General features: G+C 42.4%; 2 protein-coding genes across 4 annotated transcripts; both read right to left on the bottom strand.

Annotated features, from left to right (window-relative positions):
* Positions 1-1,051: 1,051 nt before the first annotated feature.
* On the bottom strand, positions 1,052-14,903 carry LOC106569428 (large neutral amino acids transporter small subunit 2). 2 transcript variants are annotated; one of them, XM_014140779.3, is made up of 12 exons: positions 14,782-14,903; positions 13,624-13,833; positions 10,041-10,245; positions 9,416-9,567; positions 9,059-9,184; positions 5,147-5,300; positions 4,572-4,695; positions 4,253-4,356; positions 3,726-3,822; positions 3,421-3,570; positions 2,930-3,107; positions 1,052-1,507 (listed from the first exon to the last, which is right to left on the bottom strand). In XM_014140779.3, exons 2-12 carry the CDS (start codon positions 13,760-13,762, stop codon positions 1,416-1,418), a joined length of 1,521 nt encoding a protein of 506 aa, XP_013996254.1. In that variant the 5' UTR covers positions 13,763-13,833; positions 14,782-14,903; the 3' UTR covers positions 1,052-1,415. The 2 variants fall into 2 exon arrangements, with proteins under 2 accessions (XP_013996254.1, XP_013996253.1); XM_014140778.3 differs by having other exon boundaries at positions 13,624-13,838.
* A 2,456-nt stretch (positions 14,904-17,359) lies between these two features.
* LOC106569427 (protein arginine N-methyltransferase 5) lies at positions 17,360-22,488 on the bottom strand. Of its 2 annotated transcripts, none has more exons than XM_014140776.3 (16): positions 22,277-22,488; positions 21,535-21,653; positions 21,273-21,358; positions 20,874-21,008; positions 20,597-20,709; positions 20,442-20,491; positions 20,176-20,339; positions 19,899-20,060; positions 19,734-19,811; positions 19,550-19,608; positions 19,309-19,431; positions 18,882-19,057; positions 18,481-18,684; positions 18,252-18,362; positions 18,105-18,169; positions 17,360-17,998 (listed from the first exon to the last, which is right to left on the bottom strand). In XM_014140776.3, exons 1-16 carry the CDS (start codon positions 22,375-22,377, stop codon positions 17,846-17,848), a joined length of 1,899 nt encoding a protein of 632 aa, XP_013996251.1. In that variant the 5' UTR covers positions 22,378-22,488; the 3' UTR covers positions 17,360-17,845. The 2 variants fall into 2 exon arrangements, with proteins under 2 accessions (XP_013996251.1, XP_013996252.1); XM_014140777.3 differs by having other exon boundaries at positions 17,693-17,998; positions 18,248-18,362.
* Between the last annotated feature and the right edge of the window lie 4,477 nt (positions 22,489-26,965).

The following is a 26,965-nucleotide window of genomic DNA, read 5'->3' on the forward strand; positions in this document are numbered from 1 at the left end:
CATTGGTCATGGTCAGTCATCTTTTTCCATATTATAGCAACAGTCCTCTCATCAGTCATCCCTAGAAATGTAATTTTCATACGTAACATTGTGTGTGTTAGTGTCTAAGCATGCACTTTTCCCTTTCTGCCGCTGCAGACACACAACTCAAACACATTTACGTGATGAGAGCTGTATTACATATTACTAAACAGTGGTGGCACATTTATTGCACACATCTTTAAGGCAGTGTTGAATATCAAATGGAAAGGGAAGTAATATCCTCGGAAGCATAGATTGGACCACATAAATGGAGCAGAGAGGTGTTTGTGGGAGGATTTTAATGGAAGAAACTAAACCACCAGCATTGGGCTTCCCAGCACCACAAGGAGACAGTGGGAGCATGCCTGTTCATTTTCATTGCCCGTTGTTGAGTTCCAAACAGGGTAACAAAGCATGTAAGAAAGATGGTGGCAGTTCAGTGAGGAATTTCTTATCAAGTGACTAGTAGTGTGTTTCATTGCATGTCTGTATTGAGAAGATGTTAATGAAACTTGAAAGTGTAAGGAATTAGTGATTCCATGCTGAGCAGCACAGTAATATCAAACATTTCAATCAATGCAAGATGTGCATCGCCAAATAAAAAGACCTGTGACTGGCATTACAGGAGTGCATTGCATTATTATTGACAACCATACACAGACGAGGTGTGCCCCTTTGAGCAAAACTTAATGTAAATTATATATTTTCTATGCAGCATTTCTACGATTATTAATCATTTGTTTACATAATTACATTCAGTCATGCTAGTTCTTTTGCAAGAATATAAAATCTAATCTTGAACATCAACACGTTATGTGAGGGTGAGATAACGTGACTTTGTCACGTAAAAAGATCTGATCGTTCAGGAGTACACCATACATCTGCCATTTATAGTACATTGAAGAGCAGTCTACAGAAAACATCACACTCATGTGTAACAATAACATTAAACAATGAAAAGAGTGATAAATTAAATGCAGTAAACAAATACATTTAGGGAATGACAGTTTGTTTAGTGTTATGTGGAAGACTATACATTAAGATCACTATTAAACTTTGCCACAACCAAAACCGAAATACAACAGATACCAAAATCTAAATAAAGACAATACAGTACAACATTTCCCAAAACAGATCCTACAGAAAATGATCTGTCCAATATATTGATATTGCAGCTCAGACTCATGGGAATGGGCAGTAGTATTGCATTGAGGCAGATGTGTAAAGTCTTAAGGCCAGTCAACATTTAAGAGAGAAAACCAAGCATATCTCCTTGAGTGCATCTGTCCATCTTTTGAAGTCTCCCAGTCTCTCGACGCCCTTTTAAGAGTGTGACTGTCTGTGCCAATGTTCATTCAGATGGGTTGAACATTCCCCAGTTCTTCTTTCTGTCCCTATTCCATTCCCTGGTTTCCTACATTTCTGCTTTCGCCCATGTCTGGGTACACCACCACACAGAACTTTTGGCACATGTGGGTCAGCTTACCTGGGTGGGAGAAGGAAGTGAGGAGTAACCAAGTGTAAAAGAGGAAAAAATAGAATTCACATCAATACAGTCGTGGCCAAAAGTTGAGAATGACATATTAATTTTCAAAGTCTGCTGCCTCAGTTTGTATGATGGCAATTTGCATATACTCCAGAATGTTATGAAGAGTGATCAGATGAATTGCAATTAATTGCAAAGTCCCTCTTTGCCATGCAAATTAACGTTCAATTGTTGTGAAGAAGGCTTCAGGGCGCCCAAGGAAGTCCAGCAAGCGCCAGGACCATCTCTTAAAGTTGATTCAGCTGCGGGATCGGGGCACAACCAGTACAGAGCTTGCTCAGGAATGGCAGCAGGCAGGTGTGATTGCATCTGCACGCACAGTGAGTTGAAGCCTTTTGGAGGATGGCCTGGTGTCAAGAAGGGCAGCAAAGAAGCTACTTCTCTCCAGGAAAAACATCAGGGACAGACTAATATTCTGCAAAAGGGACAGAGATTGGACTGCTGAGGACTGGGCTAAAGTCATTTTCTCTGATGAATCCCCTTTCCTATTGTTTGGGGCATCTGGAAAAAAGCTTGTCCGGAGAAGACAAGGTGAGCGCTACCATCAGTCCTGTGTCATGCCAACAGTAAAGCATCCTGAGACCATGTGTGGGGTTGCTTCTCAGCCAAGGGAGTGGGTTCACTCACAATTTTGCCTACGAACACAGCCATGAATAAAGAATGGTACCAACACATCCTCCGAGAGCAACTTCTCCCAACCATCCAGGAACAGTTTGGTGACGAACAATGCCTTTTCCAGCATGATGGCGCACCTTGCCACAAGGCAAAAGTGATAACTAAGTGGCTTGGGGAAGAAAACATAAATATTTTGGGTCTATGGCCAGGAAACTCCCCAGACCTTAATCCCATTGAGAACTTGTGGTCAATCCTCAAGAAGCAGGTGGTCAAACAAAAACCCACAAATTCTGACAAACTCCAAGCATTGATTATGCAAGAATGGGCTGCCATCAGTCAGGATGTGGCCCAGAAGTTAATTGACAGCATGCCAGGGTGGATTGCAGAGGTCTTGAAAAGGGTCAACACTGCAAATATTGACTTTTTGCATCAACTTTATGTAATTGTCAATAAAAGCCTTTGACACTTATGAAATGCTTGTAATTATACTTCAGTATTCCATAGTAACATCTGACAAAAATATATAAAGACACTGAAGCAGCAGACTTTGAAAATTAATTTGTCATTCTCAAAACTTTTGGCCACAACTATAATCCCGAAGGCTAAGCATTTTGCACTACAATAAAATGGTACAAGCACTGTCATTTACCACTTTACTAGAACCCCGTGTTTCCTGACCACATGAACTGACCAGGAAGAACTAGGGGTCGTAGTAATGAGCATCACTAGTGAACATGGTTTCCATACCAATGAAGGTGTTGAAGCATTGGGGCTTGTTGTCCCAGTAGACCCCCAGAAAGTAGACAGGGACTCCAGTCAGCATGATAGCCATGCCGAGGCCACACACCACAGGCTCAGAGTACAGCGAGAAGATGAGCAGGAAGGCCCAGAACAACAGGTAGATCACTGGCCACACCAGGCTCACCTGAAGACAGGACAGCCAACAATCTATACAATCTCATACATAATCAAATTTACACAAACAATGTAATACATACAAAGTACAGAGTAAACAATTGAACAATCCACAGGGGGAACAACACATGCTTTGACAATTATGGCATTGCGCATGTGTCAGCTTGTAACTTGTCATAAACAAGAGTAGACCCATGACTGCAATCAGGACAGTATTGAGTAAAGAATTCTTATCAAAACCATGCTCCTCCCAAAATGTGCAAGCAAGCAATAACCTTGTCCAATCGGATTGAGTGATGGAAGCACAGACATGAAGGGTTTACCTTGATAGGCCGATTTAGGTCTGGCTGTTTGATGCGCAGCACAATCTGCCCAGCGACGGTGACCCCATAGAAGAGGTAGTTTATGAAGCCCACATAGTTGATGAGGGTATACATGTCACTGGTGCACAGCATCAGTAGAGTGGATATACACTGTAAAGAAGCAGGGTGGTGGGGCAAAAGTCATCCATTCATTTTAAAGACTCAAGAGAGATCAGACTACTATACATAGAAAGAGAGCGAACTGGGATGACACGTTTGTAGATGTGAGAGGAAGAGAGATTATGTCGGGTAAAGTTAGGACTCACGGTGAATAGTAGGGCTGGGATTGGGGTACAGCGTTTCACATGAATCATTGCCAGTAGCCGGGGGAGATGGCCTTCCCTTGCTCCAGCAAAAAACAGCCTGAATGAAAGAGACCGTGAAGAACATGAACATAAGGTCAGCACAGATACTGGAAAAACAGTCCTCTCTTGTTGCTTTTGGACTCACAAAGAATGAGGGAAAAAAATAAAAATAAACCTGTCCATTGAGGTATAGAACAACAAACAGGTGATAACAAATGGGACACAAAGAAATGAAGACAAAGCAAGGCAGTGATGGTAGAGGCACACAGAGGTGCAACATATGGAATAAGAAAGGGGAAGAGATGGTGCAGAAAGAACAGGAATCAGAGTGACTAGATGTGATCATTCTGTGGTCTGATATTTCCACACGTATGAAGGACGCACTACAGACAGGAGGCAAGAATGGGGAATGTAAATTACAGACAGCGTGAGAGCAAAAAGACAGACCGAGAGAGAGCAAGAGAGAAGGATGGGGTGCATAAACTGACCTCGACGAGGTGAAGAGGGAGCCATTGACCCCCCCAAAGGTAGACAGAGCGACAGAGATGGGCATGATCCATGACATCACTCCAAGTAACTTCTCACCAAATGTCTGGGAGAGAATTTGTGGACATAGGAGAGAGGAGAGTTTCAACACAAACAAATTCTACTAACTGATGTTTCTGGATGACTTTGAAACCCAAGACTGGTGACTAAAAGCATTTTCTACTGATAACCAGACTTTAGACCAAGCTGCATACGTCCCAAAAGCAGCCATTCCCAAAAGCAGCTACACAAGGGCAGTGGAATGGGAGGGCCGCATCTCACCACAGCGACGGCATTCGAGGCCAGCAGCTCCTGAGGACTCATGGCGGTGACATAGGCGATGTTGGCGAACACATAAACAAAAGTCACCAGAGGGATGGAGATGAAGATGGCCCGAGGAAGGTTCCTGTTATACAGAGAGAACAGGGTTGAAGAGCTGGGGTTCTGGTGGGGGTGTATTTATGGTGTGAATTACCATCCGATTTGATAACACAGGCCTAACAGGACACCATCTCATCTGTAATACAGAGTTATAGGTATAGATCATGGTTGACTAGGATAACCAGTGCTTGACTTGGACTGAAATAGGTACCGATACTCATTTTGGGTGCCGGTACCGTATATATTTAGGTGCAGCATTTCCACAATACTTTTGAGCTACTATTCTATAAGAGGTGCAGGAGCTCAAGCAGTAGAACATTTTAGGTGCCGGTACTCCACTCCGGTGAGCTCCTGCCCAAGTCGGGCACTAATGATAACCAGACATGAAACTGGCTAGATTGGGTGTGTATGTAATGCTACCCTGTTGAGACCATGTGCAACTTGTGATTTCGGTCAAGTTGGGGGACCTAGCTCACTTGTAGGGGTCGACAAGCTCCTCTGTGACATAGTTGAGGAAGTTCCATCCCCCGTAGGCAAAGGAGCCTTGCAGGAAGGACAGGGCTATCTGGCCAATGTCATAGGGCTGGAACGTCTCAAATGCATGCGCTGGCTCCAGCCAGTAATACTCCCCTGGGCACAGACAACACAGACAACACAGACAACAGAGTGGGTGGTGGAATTGTGTGTTGGGTCCATGGACATTAAAACCAGTAGATCGTGACAGCGCTGACGTCATCCACGTATTAATATGGAAAACAATCCAACAGCACATGAAGCCAGAAGTATTTTAATTTGAAGTGCGCAATATTGCTGAATTGAGCTGAATGGCACCAACAACAAAAAAATCAATAAGGATCATGGTGAAAGTGGCTGTAACTGCAGGAAAGGATTGTGGTCGATGTAGTCGTTTTCATCCTGCCTGAGAGTTAACCTTAATGTCTATGGCATGAGGGCGTGGCCCTCCTCGGAGCCTACTGGCCCATGATTTGTCTGTCAGCACATGGTCCTGCGTCACAACAAATGTAGTCAGAATGGATAACTACACTGAACAAAAATATAAATCAACATGTAAAGTGTTGGTCTCATGTTTCATGAGCTGAAAAAAAAAAAATCCCTGAAATTTTCCATAAGCACAAAAAGCTAATTTCTCTCAAATCTTGTGCACAAATTTGTTTACATCCCTGATAGTGAGCATTTTTCCTTTTCCAAGACAATCCATCCACCTGACAGTTGTGGCATATCAAGAAGCTGATTAAACAGCATGATCATTACACAGCATGATCATTACACAGGTGCAGCTTGTGATTGGAACAATGAAAGGACACTTTAAAATGTCCAGTTTTGTCACAACACAATGCCACAGATGTCTCAAGTTTTGAAGGAGCGTGCAATTGGCATGCTGACTGCAGGAATGTCCACTAGAGTCGTTGTCAGAGAATTTTATGTTAATTTCTCTACCAAAAACTGACTCCAATATTGTTTTAGATAATTTGGCAGTACGTCCAACCGGCCTCACAACTGCAGACCCTGTGCCCAGGACCTCCGCATCCGGCTTCTTCACCTGCGGGATCGTCTAAGACCAGCCACACAGACAGCTGATGAAACTGTGGGTTTGCACAACCGAAGAATCTCTGCAAACAGCCAGAAAACATCTCGGAAAGCTCATCTGCATGCTCACCGTCCTCATCAGTGTCTTGACCTGACTGCAGTTCGGCGTCATAACCGACTTCAGTGGGCAAATGCTCACCTTGCCCAGTCACGTGAAATCAACAGGTTAGGGTCTAATGAGTTTATTTCAATTGAGTGATTTTCTTATATGAACTTTAACTCAGTAAAAATGTTGAAATTGATGCATGTTGCGTTTATATTTGACAAGTACAGTTGAAGTCGGAAGTTTACATACACCTTAGCCAAATACATTCAAACTCAGTTTCACAATTCCTGACATTTAATCCTAGTAAAACTCCCCATCTTAGGTCAGTTAGGATCACCACATTTTAAGAATGTTAAATATCAGAATAATAGTTGAGAGAATGATTTATTTCAGCTTTTATTTCTTTCATCACATTCCCAGTGGGTCAGAAGTTTACATACACTCAATTAGTATTCGGTAGCATTGCCTTTCAAATGTTTAACTTGGGTCAAACGTTTCGGGTAGCCTTCCACAAGCTTCCCACAATAAGTTGGGTGAATTTTGGCCCATTCCTCCTGACAGAGCTGGTGTAAGTGAGTCAGGTTTGTAGGCCTCCTTGCTCACACACGCTTTTTCAGTTGTGCCCACAAATTTTCTATAGGATTGAGGTCAGGGCTTTGTGGTGGCCACTCCAATACCTTGACTTTGTTGTCCTTAAGCCATTTTGCCACAACTTTGGAAGTATGCTTGGAGTCATTGTCCATTTGGAAGACCAATTTGCAACCAAGCTTTAACTTCCTGACTGATGTCTTGAGATGTTGCTTCAATATATCCACATCATTTTCCTACTTCCTGATGCCATCTATTTTGTGAAGCGCACCAGTCCCTCCTTCAGCAAAGCAACCAAACAACATGATGCTGCCACCCCTGTAATTCACGGTTGGGATGGTGTTCTTCGGCTTGCAAGCCTCCCCCTTTTTCCTCCAAACATAACGATGGTCATTATGGCCAAACAGTTCTATTTTTGTTTTATCAGACCAGAGGACATTTCTCCAAAAAGTATGATCTTTATCCCCATATGCAGTTGCAAACCGTAGTCTGGCTTTTTTATGGCGGTTTTGGAGTATTGGCTTCTTCCTTGCTGAGTGGCCTTTCAGGTTATGTCGATATAGGACTCGTTTTACTGTGGAAATATATACTTTTGTACCCGTTTCCTCCAGCATCTTCACAAGGTCCTTTGCTGTTGTTCTGGGATTGATTGGCACTTTTCGCACCAAAGTACGTTCATCTCTAGGAGACAGAAGGCATCACCTTCCTGAGTGATATGACGGCTGCGTGGTCCCATGGTGTTTATACTCGCATACTATTACTTGTACAGATGTGGTACCTTCAGGCATTTGTAAATTGCTCCCAAGGATGAACCAGACTTGGAGGTCTTGGCTGATTTCTTTGGCTTTTCCCATGATGTCATGCAAAGAGGCACTGAGTTTGAAGGTAGGCCTTGAAATACATCCACAGGTACACCCCCAATTGACTCAAATTATGTCAATTAGCCTATCAGAAGCTTCTAAAGCCATGACATCATTCTCTGGAATTTTCCAAGCTGTTTAAAGGCACAGTCAACTTAGTGTATGTAAACTTCTGACCCACTGGAATTGTCATACAGTGAATTGTACGTGAAATAATCTGTCTGTAAACAATTGTTGGAAAAATGACTTGTGTCATGCACAAAGTAGATGTCCTAACCGACTTGCCAAAACTATAGTTTATTAACAAGTAATGTGTAAAGTGGTTGAAAAAACAAGTTAATGACTCCAACCTAAGTGTATGTAAACTTCCGACTTCAACTGTATATTTAATTAAATATCCCGATTTGTAGCGAACTTTAAAATGATTACCAGTGGGGATCGAACTTCATAATAAACATATTTTAGAGGCCAAAACAGCAGCCTAAAAAAAGTTTCGTTTGGCCATTCTGCCGATTGTAATTTACATAGGCTTTCGGCACCGCTAGGTTGCTACGCAGGAGCCGACCAGCAGAGCTCGTGACTTCACGCTCTAGACTGGACACTGGGGTCCTGGTTTGGTAAGAGATTATGTGTGGGATGAAGAGGTAAGGGGACTTTAATCCCCTCTCACATAGGGACAATGCAAATCCTGTGGGAAACACGAGTTAACAGTTATGGTGTTCTGGCACTATGTTTATTCAGCCATACTTCCCCCTCTCACATCTTGTGATTATTCTTGTGTATCAAAGGTTCTGGATGAATAACAGATTAGACTAGTTTCTCAAACTTCTAGTGGCCTCAGACACTTTGTCCAGCAGGTGGAGACAGATTAAGACCGTAAAGTATGTGTCAGTGGGGAATGATCGCACAGAGTTTGTGAACCCGAGGCGCAACTTTGCGAGACTTCCGGGAACGACACAGTCAAAAACAACTTGAAGGAGTGCCTTTGATTTGACAGCCTGCACATGGGCAGTTCAGCACGAGACTACCGTTAGACCCAATGACGTGTTTCTATGCATGAGTTTGGCTAGCCAACGTCACCATGATTTCTCCTACAAGTGTGATCTGGGATTTCTATTAGAAAAGCAGTTTTTTTCTATCGGAGAAGCATCTCCGTAGTGTACCCTCTTTGCCAATACTCTACGTACAGTAGGCCTATCCTGTAGTCATCCCAATGACTTTGTAATGAATGATTAAACAAATCAACAGTTACAGATCAGAATCTAAATCCAAGAGACCGAGTCTACCTTTGCAGATCTGCACAAAGCCCATGATGATGATAAGACCCAGGGCTAGTAGCTTCCCAGTAGTGAAGACATCCTGAACACGAGTGGCCCAGCGCACACTGGAGCAGTTCACCCACGTCAGCAACACTGGGACGAAAGGAGGAAGAGTCACATCACGCATCATAGCACACAGCAACTTATCACACATGGAATACAGTAACACTATACTAGACTGGGTAATACGGTATATTTGACCTACAAATATACCTCAAGTCGCAAATTCAGCGAAGAGGGCCAGGAGGGCCAGTAATCAGGCTGACGTAAACAAAGTAGTCCAAAAAAAACTAAGGCGGCATGCATGTTCTCTGGGGCGCTCACATAGACAGACAGCAGCCAGCAGGCGGAGGCCATTCTCTGGGGGGAAGCAGGAGGGAAATAGGGGCTGCAGGATATAGTTGGAGAAGGTGAGGGCGATGACCGCCTGGTTGGTGGGGTAGATCACCAATACCGCGATCCACAGACGCAGGAACCTGGGAGAGGTTGGTAGGGAGGGATGTAGGGAGGGATGTAGGGAGGGAAGGGGGTCGGAGAGTCACACGTCAAAACACCTCAATCACGCATATCAACATCTACATTTCTGATGTAGAGCAAAAACCTGTCAGAATACTTGAGATACTGTATGTGAGAAAAATAAATACCAGTGCTCATTAGAGGACAGTGGGAACACAAAGAACCAACTAGCAGACTATTCAATAATATGGGCTGATGTATGTGTACAATAAAGGGCAGACATTAACAAAACAAGGTTAATGACATACAGGAAATGGTGGGGGACAAAAGGATGGTACTGTACTGCTTTGTGGGGGGGCACATTTGTACAGTATACTGTCAATTTGTCTGTCTGAGAAAAGGGTGGCTCAAAAAATGACAGATGGTAACCAGCACTTCTTTTGCAGTACTCTTACAGTATAAGTATTCTCTCATCACCATGCATTTCCCTTACCCGGCAAGTCCTCCAAATATGTCCTTGACGTACGAGTAGTCTCCTCCAGACTTGGGGATGGTAACGCCCAGCTCGGCATAGCAGAGTGCGCCAATGGCTGTGATCACTCCGGTGACAATCCACACGATGAGAGCCAGCCCCACAGAGCTCGCATTCTCCAGAACGCCCTTTGGGCTCACAAAGATCCCTGAACCGATGATGTTACCTGAGACCCAGACAAAGAGACAGGGAGGGTAAGGAGGAGTGGAAAACGCTGCATCAATCTTTCAAAAGTGGAGGGTAATATTTCACAACATTGACTAGGGCCAACATGTTCCCTTTGGCTGACAAACAAGTGGAGTGTGGACTGGAACGGAAAGTGAGAGTTTCCGGTCACTTAGTCCACAGCTTCCTGCTTAGTGGCCAAGTAAGCGCAACATCATGGGGTTCCTCTGCCAACTTCTCATCCTGTTTAACTCACTTTCCACTACTTCTCATTTACATCAGTCTCAACACAGCAACTACATCTTCAGACTACTTGTTGTGACTCAAACATAAGATCAGGATTATCAGAATGTTTTTGGGAGTCTGGGATAATACAGTAGCACAAACAGGACAGCAGGGCAAAACCACCAACTGCTGACTAATCACACTCAGGAACAGACTGCTGACTGTCACGTTTCCCCCAGGCTTATATGACTGACCCGTTTACCACAAAGACCACCCAGGAAGGAAGCTCCCAGTCAGACTCCGACTGCAAAAGAAATTCTAAAAGATTAGATCTACATGCAGAGAAATTGTTATGAAGTGTGATTCTACAGCACCGGTCTGGCTCTCTAACCCAGTTCCTGGAGAGCTATACTGTCCTGTAGGTTTTCACTTCAACCCTGGAGCCCAGTTAGATAAAACATCTTAAGTATTACCCTTAAAGGATAGGAAGCATGAGTTTTTACTTGCCAAAGTAACAGTGTGGTCAAAGACTTAGTAACTTAGTTGTAGTCACGATCTGGTTACCTGAAACTACAAACAAAAGTAAAAATGCTTAAACATAACTAACTTATTTACGGATATCTTAGGAACTACCCACAATGCATTTCTCAACATCATATGGAGAACTGGTGCTACCTAGCTAATTTCAGCTGGCTAACACTACCTACTACCTGCTAGCATGTAATAACATTCCAAACCAAGTGTTGTCACTGGTGAGCTACTATGTACATCCACAAAGAAGAAACCATATAAAGTAATGCGAGTTTGTTAGTGGTAGTCGGGTGAGTGTCGTAGTAGTTATGTCGTTTGTCACTAGTGCAGTAATACCCACAAGGATGGGGTAAGGACTCATTTGTGGCCCAAAAAGGAGACGCAAGCTTTGAAGTCGGAATGGTTTGTCCGGTTGAAGTGAGCGGATTGGAATAGGGGAACCCTGAGCACGTCACTGTATGCAGTACTCATTTCGCCATTGATAACTGAAGTTACATTTACATTTTAGTCATTTAGCAGACACTCTAATCCAGAGCGATTTACAGTATTGAATACATACATTTCATGGATTTTTTTTGTAATGGCCCCCCGTGGGAATCGAACCCACCACCCTGGCGTTGCACACACCACGCTGGCGTTGCACACACCACGCTCTACCAACTGAGCCACAGGGAAGACATGTCTTCGTATAACCAGTGGAAGGCAAGATTTGGAATGAGTGACAAACCAGGTGCTGTGCCTAGCGTGAAAGAAAGCCTGCAACCTATTTCCTACCGGTACATGGCGAGTGTCAACAGTGGAGATAAACCGGGTAAATGTAATGTGGATTTACCTCACTATATCGCTATTGGATTAGCTAGCTGACGCTCCCTCTGAAGGTCTCTCCTTAGCTCTTCTTTGACTTTGGTAACCAACTCAGCTGTCTATGCTAGACTAATTGTTTTTCTGGCTTACTACTTAGCTATGTAGACCATGGTGGTTGACTAGCTGGCTGGCTAAGTTAGCTAGCAGGCTAAAATAACTTTAGCTGGCTAGATAAGAACTGCATATACCGGTAACATTATTGGATAGCTGGTTAGACGGCGTTATGCATTTTCAAAACTTTGGTTTACTTTAATGTTGCTGGAAGGTAGGTGCTGATAGCATCTGGCTGACTCACGCAATACTAATGTAACGTTAGCAGATTGTAGGGCTAACATTAGCAGGCTAGTAACCTTGCAAGCTGATTTGTAACAAATTCATATTTGCTTGTAAATTGGCTGAATTTAATTTAAACCAGTAATCATGAGTGCAATTGATTTGAAGTTATACATTTGAAGTTATTTCTTTTGGCGTTTACATATAGGGAATAGGCTGACTTGTCCCATCCTCCATATTAAGTCACACCCCACAAATTATTTTTGTTTCCCGGCATGACTTCGGCATTCTTCGGAATGCTGATCAGTTTTATGTAACAACTCAAAATGTAAAAGTGAAGGGTAACGTTGCACGGGACTTCTGCTGCGTATTCTAATGCAAATTCATATGTTACATGTGGTTATGTTTATGCTACATACCCTTTATTAAGGGTTTACCTTAAAGCTGCAATATGCAACTTTTTGGGTGACCTGACCAAATTCACATTGAATGAGATCTCACATTTCTTTGAAAGCAAGTTTAAGAAGTGGTAGGTCTGTTCTGTGCGCTATTTCTGTGTGCCATTTCTGCAGTGCACCTTTAAAAGATGCACTACTATACAGAAATAGCGCCGCCATTTCCTGGTTGCAAAAATTCTAGTAGTCCAATTTCAGTTTGACAAAACAAGCGAGTCCAGTACATTCTGAAAGTATTCAGACACCTTAACTGTTTCAAAATGTTGTTACTTTACAGCCTTATTATAAAATGGATTAAATATTTATTTTCGTTAATCTACACACAATACCCCACAATGACAGTGAAAACAGGTTTCCCATTGAGCATCCTTGATGTTTCTACAACTTAATTGGAGTCCACCTGTGTTAAATTCAATTGATTGGACATGATTTGGAAAGACACCTTTCTATATAAGGTCGCACAGTTCAGTACATACCAGAGCAAAAACCAAGCCATGAGGTCGAAGGAATTGTCCGAAGAGCTCAGAGACAGGACTGTATCAAGGCACATATCTGGGGAAGGGTACCAAAAAATGTATGTAGCATTGAAGGTCCCCAAGAACACTTTGCTGATGATTTAAAGTGCAGCTGGTACACAGGCCAAGCGTGATTGAGATGACTTTTTATTGACTTCCTCTGCATGTGGGTGGGATGGACGCTGCTCTGTGACAGACATTTCAGAACAAATCCACATACCAGATAAAGACAACCTCACACAGGCACATCATGTATTATTTTGAGCCCTGTGGATCTTCTTGCAATCACAAAACTTTCAGGAGGTAGTCTGGCCATTAAAGAAAGTACAGATTGAAAACAGGTTTTTCAAGACCAGTTCAGATCAGCTGCAAAATTAGCACTTTTTGTGCAATCCATGTGGACCATACATTTCATCTCAATCTTTTAGGTTGGATTTTAGGTGGACACACCCATACCTACATTGAGGAAGACATAATAGATAGCAAGAACAACGGATGAGCATAATAATGACTTGCCCACAATAATTCCACATGCGCTGACAAGGCCAATCTCCTTCTTCAGGGCCACTCTTCCTGAGTCGTCTTCAGTGGATTCGGAGGAAAGCGTTTCCCCATCTCCCGACGCATTGCCCCGCAGCCTAGGACCATCGGTCATCTCGTTTCCAAGATTACTTTTGTTCGATGAAAAGCGCAGGTGCAGTGCAACCTAGCTCAGTTTGGTGTTACCTGCACTAATGGAGAACAAAAATGGTTATCTACAGCAAAACTATTTCAGTGTCAAAGTTATCTTTGATGCCTTAAAAAAACATAGCCCGTGGCACAAATTATGTGATTTACAAATCGCAATTGTGAGAATTTTCTCTAGTCAACTAATACAAAAATGTAAGCGCTCAGACTGATGAAGCATGCAATATAACGCCCTATTACGTTTCCCTGCCATTCGAATAGTGTCTGGGCTACTAGGAGATTACTGCTATTATTAGAAACTACATCGCTTCATAAATAATTCAGTCGTTCGACGCAACGCGGTGCGACCAGCCAGCCCAGCCCCACCTGCGTAAAGTAGGCGCAAGATCACCCAGCAGTAATAGGCTTTGTAGAGAAAATAGGTCACTAAAGATAATCTTGCAGGCCTACTATACACAGCGGCTGGTCGACCACATTGAAAATAACAATGGCAAACTAGCAATGGCAAGCAATTTACAGCAGGCTATATCAGTAAACTAAATTTTCCCAAGAACCCATACTGTGTGCCAGACTAATACATTCCTGTTGCCAATAAAAATACGTATTTTTTTTCATTAACCCCGAAAGTTATTATATTTGTTTTAAAAAAAGAATGCATGATATAGCCTAGCAGGGGCGCAACTTTGGTTTTAGACGTGTGGGGGGGGGGGACATATTTATTTGTTTTCCAGTCGGATAAACACTCCAAACAGCCTACCCATGGTCCTACGGCACAATTGTCTCGTTTTGTATCGTGGACAAAAAATGCAATTTCAGAATGTGGGGGACGTCCGTCTCCGTCGCTCCCCCCCAGTGAAAGTTGCGCCCCTGTAGTTTAGTGATGAGGGCGATTCAGTTTGGATGGATACAATATAGCCTATGCCATTGTAATCCTTGACACTGTTTGACAGCCTCAAATTCAAGCAATTGATAAAAGCAACGACCCACCTCTTCTCCGTGTAGCCGTGACTTTTAAAATGACGAATCACCAGCATCCTGTTATGAGCACACCCGACAGCTGTTCGACATTAGCAAGTGAACAAGATCTCTGCCTTACTGGAAAATTTAACACCATTTGCTTGAAATGCTCATCCAATCAGCGTGGCCGAAATAGTCAACACAGGGTAAGCCCCTCCCCTCCACGTTTCAGCAGGGTTGTTCATTTATTATTTTACTGTTATAATGCTTTAGTAAACTCAAATACAATTTAAGAATGTTAGTTTAAATTAGTTTGTGAAAGGTCAAGAGGAAGTAGAATGATAGAAAGAATTCAAATGCATTAATTAGGAAGGGTGTGAGTAGCTGTCATATTACATAGTATTAACACTGATTTCAGTGTTTTCTGTGAGTTGTCTGGAAACTAGACTGATCTGAGAAGCAAAACAGGTTCCTCTAAAACAACCATGATTTTGGGGTGGAGGCTACAACCTACACTCCTTCACATGTGTTTACAGCTAGATATTTGTTTTCTCTTAACATGAGCAACTCTGTCATCACAAGAAATCTGTCAAAACACATTATTAGGGTCACGCAGACGGACAGATGGAGAGAAACACTGACTTTGAGTTGGTCAAATTCCAAACTATGCCTCAGTGAATTATTGTGTTTCATTGGGGAAAAAACATCTTATACTTGTGTCACTTACTGCCATAATGACAATTATCATGTGTGCACACATTACGTACACGGCTTGTTGGTAAGACAGCAGCCAGAGTGAGTGTGTGGGTGAGCTAGCGTTGCTGCTGGTCTTCTCATGGTAAAACAGCATGGGACAGAGACAGCAACACAGTCAGCGTTTTGAGAAAATGAAAACATCAATGGTAGTTAGTGAGCAGTTTGGTTTGTGATGTGGATTAAGGCCAACATTTGAGAATATTTATGAGCTTGTTTTGCATTAGTGTTTGTCCCACCCTAAAATAGCAGGGTACCTATATATCTAGAGCAGACACTATTTACAGGAATATGAGAGGGCCGAAGTGTTCTGGCCAAGAAAGGTCACTTGGCGCCAGAGCTGTGTTGAAATGCATGTATTAAATTATTTGTTATTTCAATTCAAATGTTTCTGTGTACAGTATTTGAGTATTTTCAAATAATGTGGCCGAAATCAGCTAATTCTATTGGAAGTATTTTCAAACAATTTCCCCCAAAAATTCCAATAATTTCCTATTTGAAAAATATTTGAAAATACTTCTTTCCAATTACATTATTACAAATACTCCTAGGACATGGGTTCAAATGCATCAGAGTATTTATTTGAAAATACTCAGCATTTTAATACTTTGAAATACACATCAATACTTTCCAAGTACATATAATTTCCCCCCAAAAATATTTGAATATTGCTTTGAAATGTGAAAGTAATTGAAATAGTAGTTGAACCCAGGTTTGCTTGGTGCCATATTGATCTGGGAGTAGGTGAAAGTATTCCCTAGAAGTCTGCACTGCACCAATAACACTCCCGCCTTGTTTTTATGGAGACGAGTTTAAAAGTCTTCTTTTCCAGAAGGAAACTTGGTGTTTACCAGCAATTCCAAGAATCTGTGATAAACTTTCCTCTCAGTTGGTATACCTGTGTTCCTTCTCCATTTCTATTGGACCTGATCCCTAAATGACAGCATGTGTGGTTTAGCTACCTACTTATTTGGTGTTATTTTGATAGGTTTGCCTCTAATGGTGTAGGCCATCATTGTAAATAAGAATGTGTTCTTAACTGACTTGCCTGGTTAAATAAAAAATAAAATGCTAATTACATTCAATGCCAATATTTGATCCTGACCTCTCCTATGGTGACACCTACTGGACACAATACATCACCACAGTACATGCCATGGTGCAGTCAAGACATTAAAACCAGGGTGCAGTCTGTTGATCAGACACAAAAAGGAATACGGTACATATTTTATATACAATTTCTTTGTGTACATGCATGCATTTAAGTTTTCCACTCCAAATATCCTTTTGATATATGCATAGCCTATATTCAAAATAATTCAGTGGAATAACAACCTTATCACAGCCTGCCATTTAACCCACGAGGGAATATGCTAAATAAGTAGATGCAAGAGGTACATATACAAACAGGGCAAAGAGCAGCAAGTTGCTAGTAGTCGTCTTTATTGACAATATGGATCAGACAAAAACCGTAACAAAACAAAGAAATGAACACCTGAAAAACATATGACCTGAATAGCCCATCTCCTACACACTGCTGTATCGGAGTTAACCAGTCTTTTGACCAATCACATCAGATATTTTTCATAGATGATCTGATTGGTCAAAAGAACAATTAGTGAAAAAAATATCAGAATTCAACTGCCTGTCTGAACGCTGCCATTGAGGTATCTTGACTGCCGGCTAAATAAGTAACTTAAACTCAATAGGTATGTGAATGTGTGGATGATAGGAGTCAGTTTCAGGCATGGACTAACTATACTGTAAAGTAACAGTTTCAAATCGGTCCAATCTAAACCATTGATTGGGTTCATATTCCCAGCTCTAAAGCCTCACTGTGACCCTGGTCTGTAGGTTTCTAAAGCCTCACTGTGACCCTGGTCTGTAGGTTTCTAAAGCCTCACTGTGACCCTGGTCTGTAGGTTTCTAAAGCCTCACTGTGACCCTGGTCTGTAGGTTTCTAAAGCCTCACTGTGACCCTGGTCTGTAGGTTTCTAAAGCCTCACTGTGACCCTGGTCTGTAGGTTTCTAAAGCCTCACTGTGACCCTGGTCTGTAGGTTTCTAAAGCCTCACTGTGACCCTGGTCTGTAGGTTTCTAAAGCCTCACTGTGACCCTGGTCTGTAGGTTCTAAACCTTCAATTTGGCCCTGGTCTGTAGGTTTCTAAACCCTCACTGTGACCCTGGTCAGTAGGTTTCATGGTATGAGCAGGCTCATGATTACAGGTGAATAGGTAAAATGCTAAACCTTTTGTGAGCAAGACTACCTCAACATTTGCAACTAAGTGCCTGTCTAATTGTGTCTGTATGCATGTGTGTGTTTGTATGCGAGTGTGAGATCTTCACAGGCCGATGGTGTAGGATCGTCCTGCTGGGTTGTGGATAGCGGAGCATGAGGGCTCTGTCACGGCCCATTCGTACCACACCTTCTTCCCATTGTTACACCTCCAGAACCTCACCACGACATCATCATCCTTCGTCACAGGGATCGGTTGCTGCAGGTGGGAGAGGGGAGGAAAAGTAAATATACTACATTCTTTTGGGTAATAAAATGTGCTAAATGTAAAGACATTTTACATGACCGTATGACAGTCAACTTACTTTGAGAGGAAAGAGGATGGGGAACCAGGAGAACATTCCAGGAGAGTGGGTCTCTGGCTTGATACCTTGACCAAACAGATGCACACATTGATGTTAATGATATCCAAACACCTTAAAACCTCATCATCATCCACTCTTACTACTTACTGAGTGTGACATCTCCATAGAGTGTGGTCTCGAAGTATCCAGCAAAGCCATGCAGCACTGTGTTACACCCCACAGAGAATCTGAGGCACTGATACCGGTTGTTGTTCATATCTGAAGGAAATGAGAGAAGCGCATTTAGTACATAGCTTATGTGTGATCATTACCTGTGTTAGCTAGGGTGCGTAAGCGTTAGCCATGTAAGGGTTTTTGACGTGTGTGTGTGTGTTACCTGTGGTAGGGTGAATGAAGGTGAAGCAGGCCTTGGGCTCAGCCAGCTGGTGGAAGTTGTGGAGTCGGACTACGTAGGGGGTCTCAAAGTGGCACTCAGGGTCCTTGTCCCGCTCCCTGCACCCCCGGACCTCGTTATACAGCTTGGAGGAAGAGAGGGGGGCCAGGAAGGAGGTGTAGGAACAGGGGATGCTCACCCCACCATCTGAGAGGAATAAGAGAACGGGAACACGTTTAAGATGAGAAAGGGTAGAGGTGGTTGAGGCAAAATAAATGGGCATTGAAAGAAAATTACCATATGTATAGCTCGATCACATAAAGATTTCAATCAATCAGTGATAAGCAAAATTTCAATATCAACGAGTTGCAAATGACTGCAATTAGAGTGACTTCCCCCCCCACCTTTGAGAAAGTTCTGTGCTCCATCTAAACACTCTGGGGACAGCTCATTGTCCCCGAAGGACCCGAGCAGCTCGCTGACGATGATGTCCGCCTTCTCAGGTGCCGCCCACTCCCTCATGTCACATGACACTACGGTCACCTGATCGCCCCACTCCTCAAACTTCCAGTTCTCAAGCCTGGGAGAGTGTGACAGGATCAGTACAGGAGGGTGGAGGGAATTTTTAGGAGCTCAGTGGAGATTAATGTTGCCAACCTCCCATTTTCATCTGGATTTATTTATCTGCCAGTATTAAAGCTATCCAGGGAAATAACTCCTAATGCCTGAATAAAAAAATGGAGGACTTTAATTATCTTCTGGAATGAGTTTAGTCAGTGCTGGCAAATCTTTTGGAGGTCAGGGTTCAAAATGAGAAAAGGTTCCACTCACGTGACAACAGCGTTGGGGTTCTTCTCCACGGCGTAGATACGGAGCTTTCTGTCAGCCTGCTTGGCGGCCCGCAGAGAGGCGTTGACCAAAGGACCTCTCCCAGCACCCAGCACCATCAACACCCTGGGGTTACAGAGAATACATACTGTTACCCACCAGATACAGAGGGGGAAGGTGATTGTCAGGAGAATAGATACTCATTAACAGAGAGGACAGACAGTGAGGTGTTGGAGCTACTCACTGTGTATTGGTCTCCTTCTGCTCCTCCGGGACTCTGTCCATCAAACACTTATACACAGCCTGCAGAAAGATCAGGAGAACTCAATCGGTACTTAATGATATTACTGTGTTAAACCCTACCAGCCACATCACTAATAATGTTAGTGTATTATACTGTGAGAACATGCATGTTAAAGGTTCCTTACCTGCTGGTACTGGGAGTATTTGATGGGATCCTTCTCAAACACTTCATATGTCTGAGACTCCAGATTGTCCATGAGGGGCTAATGGGAAGAGAACAGTTAGAGACATAACAAAGAATCCAATGCATACAGACAATAGGTATGCCTATTTACAAACTTAACACACACCTGAAGAGGAGACTGTAGGTAATCCTCGTAACCCTTGGCGAACAGTTCATAGGCATTGGGGGCAGGGCGGTTCTGGTTGAGGTATTCAAGGTACTGCAAGTAAGAGCGGAAGTCCTTCTCACTGTGACGACTGGTGCCAGTGAAGATGAACTGGGCCTCAAGCTGGGAGAACATGGAAATGTTTTGTCAAATTCATTTTCAAGAACAGAAGACAGACTGAAGATAAAACGGTTGTAGTTGCTATAACAATTGCCATATAGCCTAGCATTTACAGTACCTTGAATAGACGGAAGATGATTTGCTGGTGGGCTTTTGAAAGGACTGGGAACCCTTTTTTATTGGTCAGAAAGATCCTGGTGGGAAGAATAGCTGCTTTAATTGGCTCTCCAAGCCACTTGTCGATCACAGCGTTGGTGGGCATGTCTGCTCCAACCTCAATGGCTTCAGGGAAAGGAAGGGAAGACAGCTCAGTATCAATTGTGACCAAAATTCCTTATCAGTTTGTCAACACTCCAACCATGTTTCCCTGTCCTGCTTCCTTACCTAAACAGATTCTCTTGTTGTAGTCACAAAGAGTTCTGAATGAATGCCACCTGAAAAATGAAAAACAGAAGGTACATTTTTACAAAAAGCAAAAATACAAGGCTGAAAACCTTGATGCCTTAGCCATGTGGCTCTAGCTGTGACGGCAGACCCACCAGGCCCAGGTCTTCTCGTCATTACTGCCATCATCTGTGTGTTTCGTTGGCTCATTCTCGATGATGTCATCACGCATATCATCAGAGGAAATCAGGGGGACCCGGATCCAGAACTGATATGACACAATCCACAGTTTCTTAGTTGTAGGTTTTATAACTTCAATTTTAAGTTCACTGAAATACCATGAAATTGCCAGTCACAACACAAGCCAAGGATTAAGAATGAGTTATTGTTCTTAAATGGTACAGATAGATAATGCTTGACTGCTGTAGCTACCATGCAGGAGTGGTGTCCAGTCTGGATGTGGTTGAGCAGCACGCGGGCCAGGTTGGCACAGTGAGGGCCCTTCAGAGGGATCATAAAGGCTGGCAGACCCAGATACGCTGAGAAGTTCAGCTCCTGGACCAGGGCCTGAGACATGACAGAGGGATGAAAGGAGAGCAACAATTCAACCTGTGGCAAAGATGTTTCAAATGGTCTGCTTGAGCAGACAAAGGAGGCCATGGTTTATTCACAAAAATTCAAACGGAACCCAAACAGAACAAAATGGGGAGGGACCTACCTGAATTTGTACAATAGAAACTGTCATTTTCATAGCAAAACGTCCTCCATTGCAAAGCGTTTTGCTACTTTTTGTTACAGTGTGAATACATCTTTTCATGATGTCCAACTCACCGCTTCTGAATTCCTGCGCTCCGTCTCCACCTCTGAGTCTGTCTCAATCCATGGAGAAAGCTTTCCAACAACCAGAGTGTTCCAGTCTGGGTAAGGAAGAATTGTAATTCAATATCCTGATACTTAATTTTTAAAAATACATACTGTAGAGCCATTAGATTGTTATGTAAGTAGATGCTCCTGTGTTCAGTGGAACTTGGGAATGAACTGTCTAGTTTCTACCATTGAGGCCAGTATAAATACAGGTTGCCTCTGACCTCACCTCTCCCACAGAGTAGCAGGTCCGAGCGTGTATGTGCTCCAGATCGGACTTTGGCGGGATCCAACTCAAACTCTCTCCTGAACCTCGGGTGGAAGAGGGGCATGCACAAGAAGTCAAACCTGAAAGAGAAGGGACAGATGGGACACTTTAGTTGAGTTGTCGATGATCTACAGTCCCTGGTTCTAATCCAAGCTGAATCACATCCGGCCGTGATTGGGAGTCACATAGGGCGGCTCACAACTGGCCCAGCGTCGTCCGGGTTTGGTCGGGGCAGGCCGTCATTGTAAATAAGAATTTGTTCTGACTTGCCTAGTTAAATAAAGTTGACCTTTAAAAAAAAAAAATGTCGACTTGTCTGATGCTCTTGCAAAGTTTATTGTACGAAACTTACTTTACAAACGTAGCTAACATTTAATTGGATAATACTTTCAAGTAACGTAATGGATCTACAGTAGCCAACGTTATTTAATTGGATAATACATTTAAGTAACGTCATGGATCTACAGTCAAATGTATTCTCAACAGATCATATTGAGGTAGTGGTCAGGATGAACATTTCTTAGCCATTGTGATAGTGCACGTGCTAATATTTCACCGGCAAGTGAACCTAGCTAGTTTGCTGTTACTGCCGCGCTAAAATAGCTAGCTGGCTACATCACGTGTAGAAATGAAGCCGACGGGTAGATAGGGATAGCATACTCGTCTCCAGTATTTGACTGCTTGAGCGAAGCAGTTTACTTACCCAAGTTTAGCGACCGCTGCAAGCGTGTCAGCAACCTCGGGCACACAATTCAAATCTCTCCCGCAAGACACCCTGCCCCCTGTACTGTGGGACGCCATCATTAACCGAGTGAATGGGAAAGAAGGGAGTTGCAATTAGAATCTGGAAACTGACGCCATTTTGGCTCTAGTCAAGCGTATGCTGTCATAGCGTGGCTGTTGATTGCAGAATCAAAATGACTTCCAGTTTCACGCGTTTCAACAACTGTCGCGACACTTGCATTTCCAGCGAGATTATGGTAGTTTGGGTCCACGTCATAGAGACATTTGTCAGAGATGTTTGAAAAACCATTGGGATCATATTTCGTCAAACCCAGACAACGTAAGTAAGTATCTAAGTGCAGATTGTTTTGGGGTGGTTGTTAATTAGATTCGTCCCGCCGTTCTTGATTTCTTGTTTCTTTTATTTATATATAAAAAATATATTGGCTATATAAATCACATTTTCAGTGATGTTAACTACTTAAGTAAAATTACTTTAAAGTACTACTTAAGTAGTTATTTTGGGTATCTGTACTTTACTATTTATATTTTTGACTACTTTTATTTCACTGCTTTACTTAAGAAAATATTGTATTTTTTACTCCATACATTTTCCTTGACACCCAAAAGTACTCTTACATTTTGAATGCTAAGCAGGACAGGAAAATAGTAAAATTCACGCACTTATCAACCGAATATCCCTTGTCATCCGTACTGCCTCTGATCTGGCAGACTCACTAAACTAACTTACTAAGAAATGCTAATATAGGTACCATTTGACTTTCCATTAGACACAACTGCTGAAAAGTTTGCATTTGAAACAGTGGCCAAGTAAATGAAACCAAAGCGTTGCTGTGATACCAGGGGCGTATTCAATACACTGATTCTGTTTCAAAACGGAAGCAAACAAGATGGGGTGGCACCTACCTGAATTTGTCCAATAGTAACTCTCATTTTTCTTTGTTCGCTTCAGTTTGGTTCTTAAACGGTGAATGATTTCCGTAATGAATATGCCCGTGGGCCATAGACTGCTTACAGAGTAAGAAAACCAATATGTAATTTGAGTGAACTATCCCTTTAAAAAGATCACATAACAGCAGGAACAGCACCATCTAGTGGTCAGAACCTGGTAATATCAGGATGTGGGATGGTACATAAACCCAACAACTTCAGTGCCAAATTAAAAAAACAATAATAATAAACTACAAAGAATACACTACATATGATGAAGAAACCATACTCTGAGCCACAGCTCCATACTATTTGTCAAACATAGAGAACTGATAGTATATACTCGTTGGTGGGGTCCGTAGGTGTCTTTTGACAATTCCTCATGTCTAACTCATTAGCTAGGTTTCCATCCAATTGGCCACAGATTTCCGTGCGAATATTCAAAAATCTGCATAAAACCAATGTATGCATTTTACCACCAGAGATGAGTTTCCATCAAATGTACTTTTTGCGGATAAAAGGCTGTGTGTGATGATGTAGTGCACATAAAAAAAACTTTTGAAGGTTAATTCCCATGAACTGAATAAAAAATACAGGTTAAATGGGTTTCCATTGCATTTTCAACTCCACTGATGGTTTTGTCACAAAAATGTTTTGCATTATTGCGAATGTGCCCACTCTGGTATTGGCACATGTGCTCTAGCCAACAGATCGCAGCTACAGTGCGGGAATAGCGAACATTATGAGATTATTGTGAACAGAGTGAGATCATTTTTATTTGTGAAACGGCAGCCAAGCATCAACCATCATGTCACAAGAATAAAACAATCGATACTGTGCAGTATTCACACCCCTTGACTTTTTCACATTTTGTTGTGCTACAGTCTGAATGGAAAATGAAATTCAATTGAGATTTTTTTTCACTGGCCTACACACAATACCCCATAATGTCAAAGTGGAATAATTGTTTTACAAATAAATTAAAAATGAAATGCTGAGATGTCTTGAGTCAATAAGTATTCAACGCCTTTGTTATGTCAAGTTCATGAGTAAAAATGATCTTAATAAGTTGCATAAACTCACTCTTTGTGCAATAATAGTGTTCAACGTGATTTTTGAATGACTACCTAATCTCGGTACCCCACACATACAATTATTTGTTATGTCCCTCAGTCGAGCAGTGAATTTCAAACACAAATTCAACCACAAAGATCAGGGAGGTTTTCCAATGCCTCACGAAGAATGGCCCCTATTGGTAGCTGGGTAAAAAAAAAAAAAACAGGATATTGAATATACAAAGTCGTTCTGCCCCTGAGCAAGGCAGTTAGTGGATGTCGATTAAGGCAGCACCTCGCACCTCTCTGATTCAGAGGGGTTGGGTTAAATGCGGAAGACACATTTCAGTTGAAGGCATTCAGTTGTACAACTGACTAGGTATCAAATAAAATTGTATTTGTCAAATGCGCCGAATACAACAGGTGTAGACCTTACAGTGAAATGCTTACTTACAAGCATTTAACTTCTATGGGCTAGGTGGGACGCTAGCCATACGACTCAAACATATGACTATTTTACACCATTTTAAAGATACACTTCTCATTAATCTAACCACATTGTCCGATTTCAAAAAGGATTTACAGAGAAAGCAAAACATTAGATTATGTTAGGAGAGTACATAGACAAAAATAATCACACAGCCATTTTCCATGCAAGAACATGTGTCAATAAAACCCAAAACACAGCGAAATGAAGCACTAACCTTTGACGATCTTCATCAGATGACACTCCTAGGACATTATGTTACACAATACATGTATGTTTTGTTCGATAAAGTTCATTTTTATATCCAAAAACAGCATTTTACATTGGCGCATGATATTCAGAAAATGTATTCCCACCAAAATGTCCGGTGAATGTGCACATCAATTTACAAAAATACTCATCATAAACGTTGACAAAATACATACAAAATACAAAATACAAACTATTATTTTAAGAATTATAGATAGACTACTCCTTTATGCAACCGCTGTGTCAGATTTTAAAATAGCTTTATGGAGAAAGCATATTTTTCAATATTCTGAGTACATAGCTCAGCCATCACGGCTAGCTATTCAGACACCCGCCAAATTAGGGGCAACCTAAACTCAGAATTAGTATTAGAAATATTGTATTACCTTTGCTGATCTTCGTCAGAATGCACTCCCAGGACTGCTACTTCCACAAGAAATGTTGTTTTTGTTCCAAATAATGCATATTTATGTCCAAATACCTCTGTTTTGTTCGTGCGTACAGATAACTTATCCAAAGGCATAACGCGCGAGTGCGGAACGAGAGACGAAAAGTCAAAATGTTCCATTACCATTTTTAGAAGCATGTCAAACACTGTTTAAAATCAATCTTTATGGTATTTTTAACGTAAAATTGCGATAATATTCCAACTGGACAATAGCATATTCATTCAAGAAGAAGAAGGAGGGGCGCGCTCGCGGAACCGAGCATATCCAATCCCTTTGTTGCCAGGCAGACCACTCAGTAACTGAGTTCCTATACTCTGCCCAGTGACAGGAAAATCCTTAAACCACTTTCTGAATGCTTTAGACAGCCAATGGAAGCCTTAGGAAGTGCAACGTCACCCTACAGACACTGGAGCTTCGATAGAGAATCAAAAGAAGAACTACAATTCTCAGACTTTTCACTTCCTGCTTGGATTTTTCTCAGGTTTTTGCCCGCCATATGAGTTCTGTTATACTCACAGACACCATTCAAACAGTTTTAGAAACTTCAGAGTGTTTTCCATCCAAATCTACTAATAATATGCATATTCTCGTTTCTCGGCCAGAGTAGTAACCTGTTTAAATTGGGTACGTTTTTCATCCGGCCGTGAAAATACTGCCCCCTAGCCCAGACAGGTTTAACCAACAATGCAGTTTTAAGAAAAGACCTAAACAAAAGTAAGAGATAAGAATAACAAATAATTAAAAAGCAGCAGTAAATAACAATAGCGAGGCTATAAACAGGGGGTACCGGTAGAGAGTCAATGTGTCAATGTGCAGGGGCACCGGTGTCGAGGTAATTGACTGCACGACCCCAACACCATCATTAAGTTTGCTGATAACACAACAGTGGTAGGCCTGATCACTGACAATGACGAGACATTGTACATGTAGGTAGAATTATTAAAGCCTCTTGGACCTAGACTTGGAGCTCCGGTACCGCTTGCAGTGCGGTAGAATAGAGAACAGTCTATGACTAGGGTGGCTGGAGTCTTTGACAATTTTTAGGGCCTTCCTCTGACATCACCTGGTATAGAGGTCCTGGATGGAAGGAAGCTTGGCTCCAGTGATTGACTGGGCCGTACGCACTACCCTCTGTAGTGATCTTGCGGTCGGAGGCCGAGCAGTTGCCATACCAGGCAGTGATGCAACCCGTCAGGATGCTCTCGATGGTGCAGCTGTAAAACCTTTTGAGGATCTGAGGACCCATGCCAAATCTTTTCAGTCTCCTGAGGGGGAATAGGTTTTGTTGTGCTCTCTTCATGACTGTCTTGGTGTGCTTGAACCATGTTAGTTTGTTGGTGATGTGGACGCCAAGGAACTTGAAGCTCTCAACCTGCTCCACTACAGCCCCGACAATGAGAATGGAGGCATGCTCAGTCCTTTTCCTGTAGTCCACAATCATCTCCTTTGTCTTGATCACGATAAGGGACAGGTTGTTG

Source organism: Salmo salar, chromosome 14, assembly GCF_965601325.2.
Source record: "Salmo salar chromosome 14, fSalSal1, whole genome shotgun sequence".
Classification (NCBI taxonomy): Eukaryota; Metazoa; Chordata; class Actinopteri; order Salmoniformes; family Salmonidae; genus Salmo; species Salmo salar.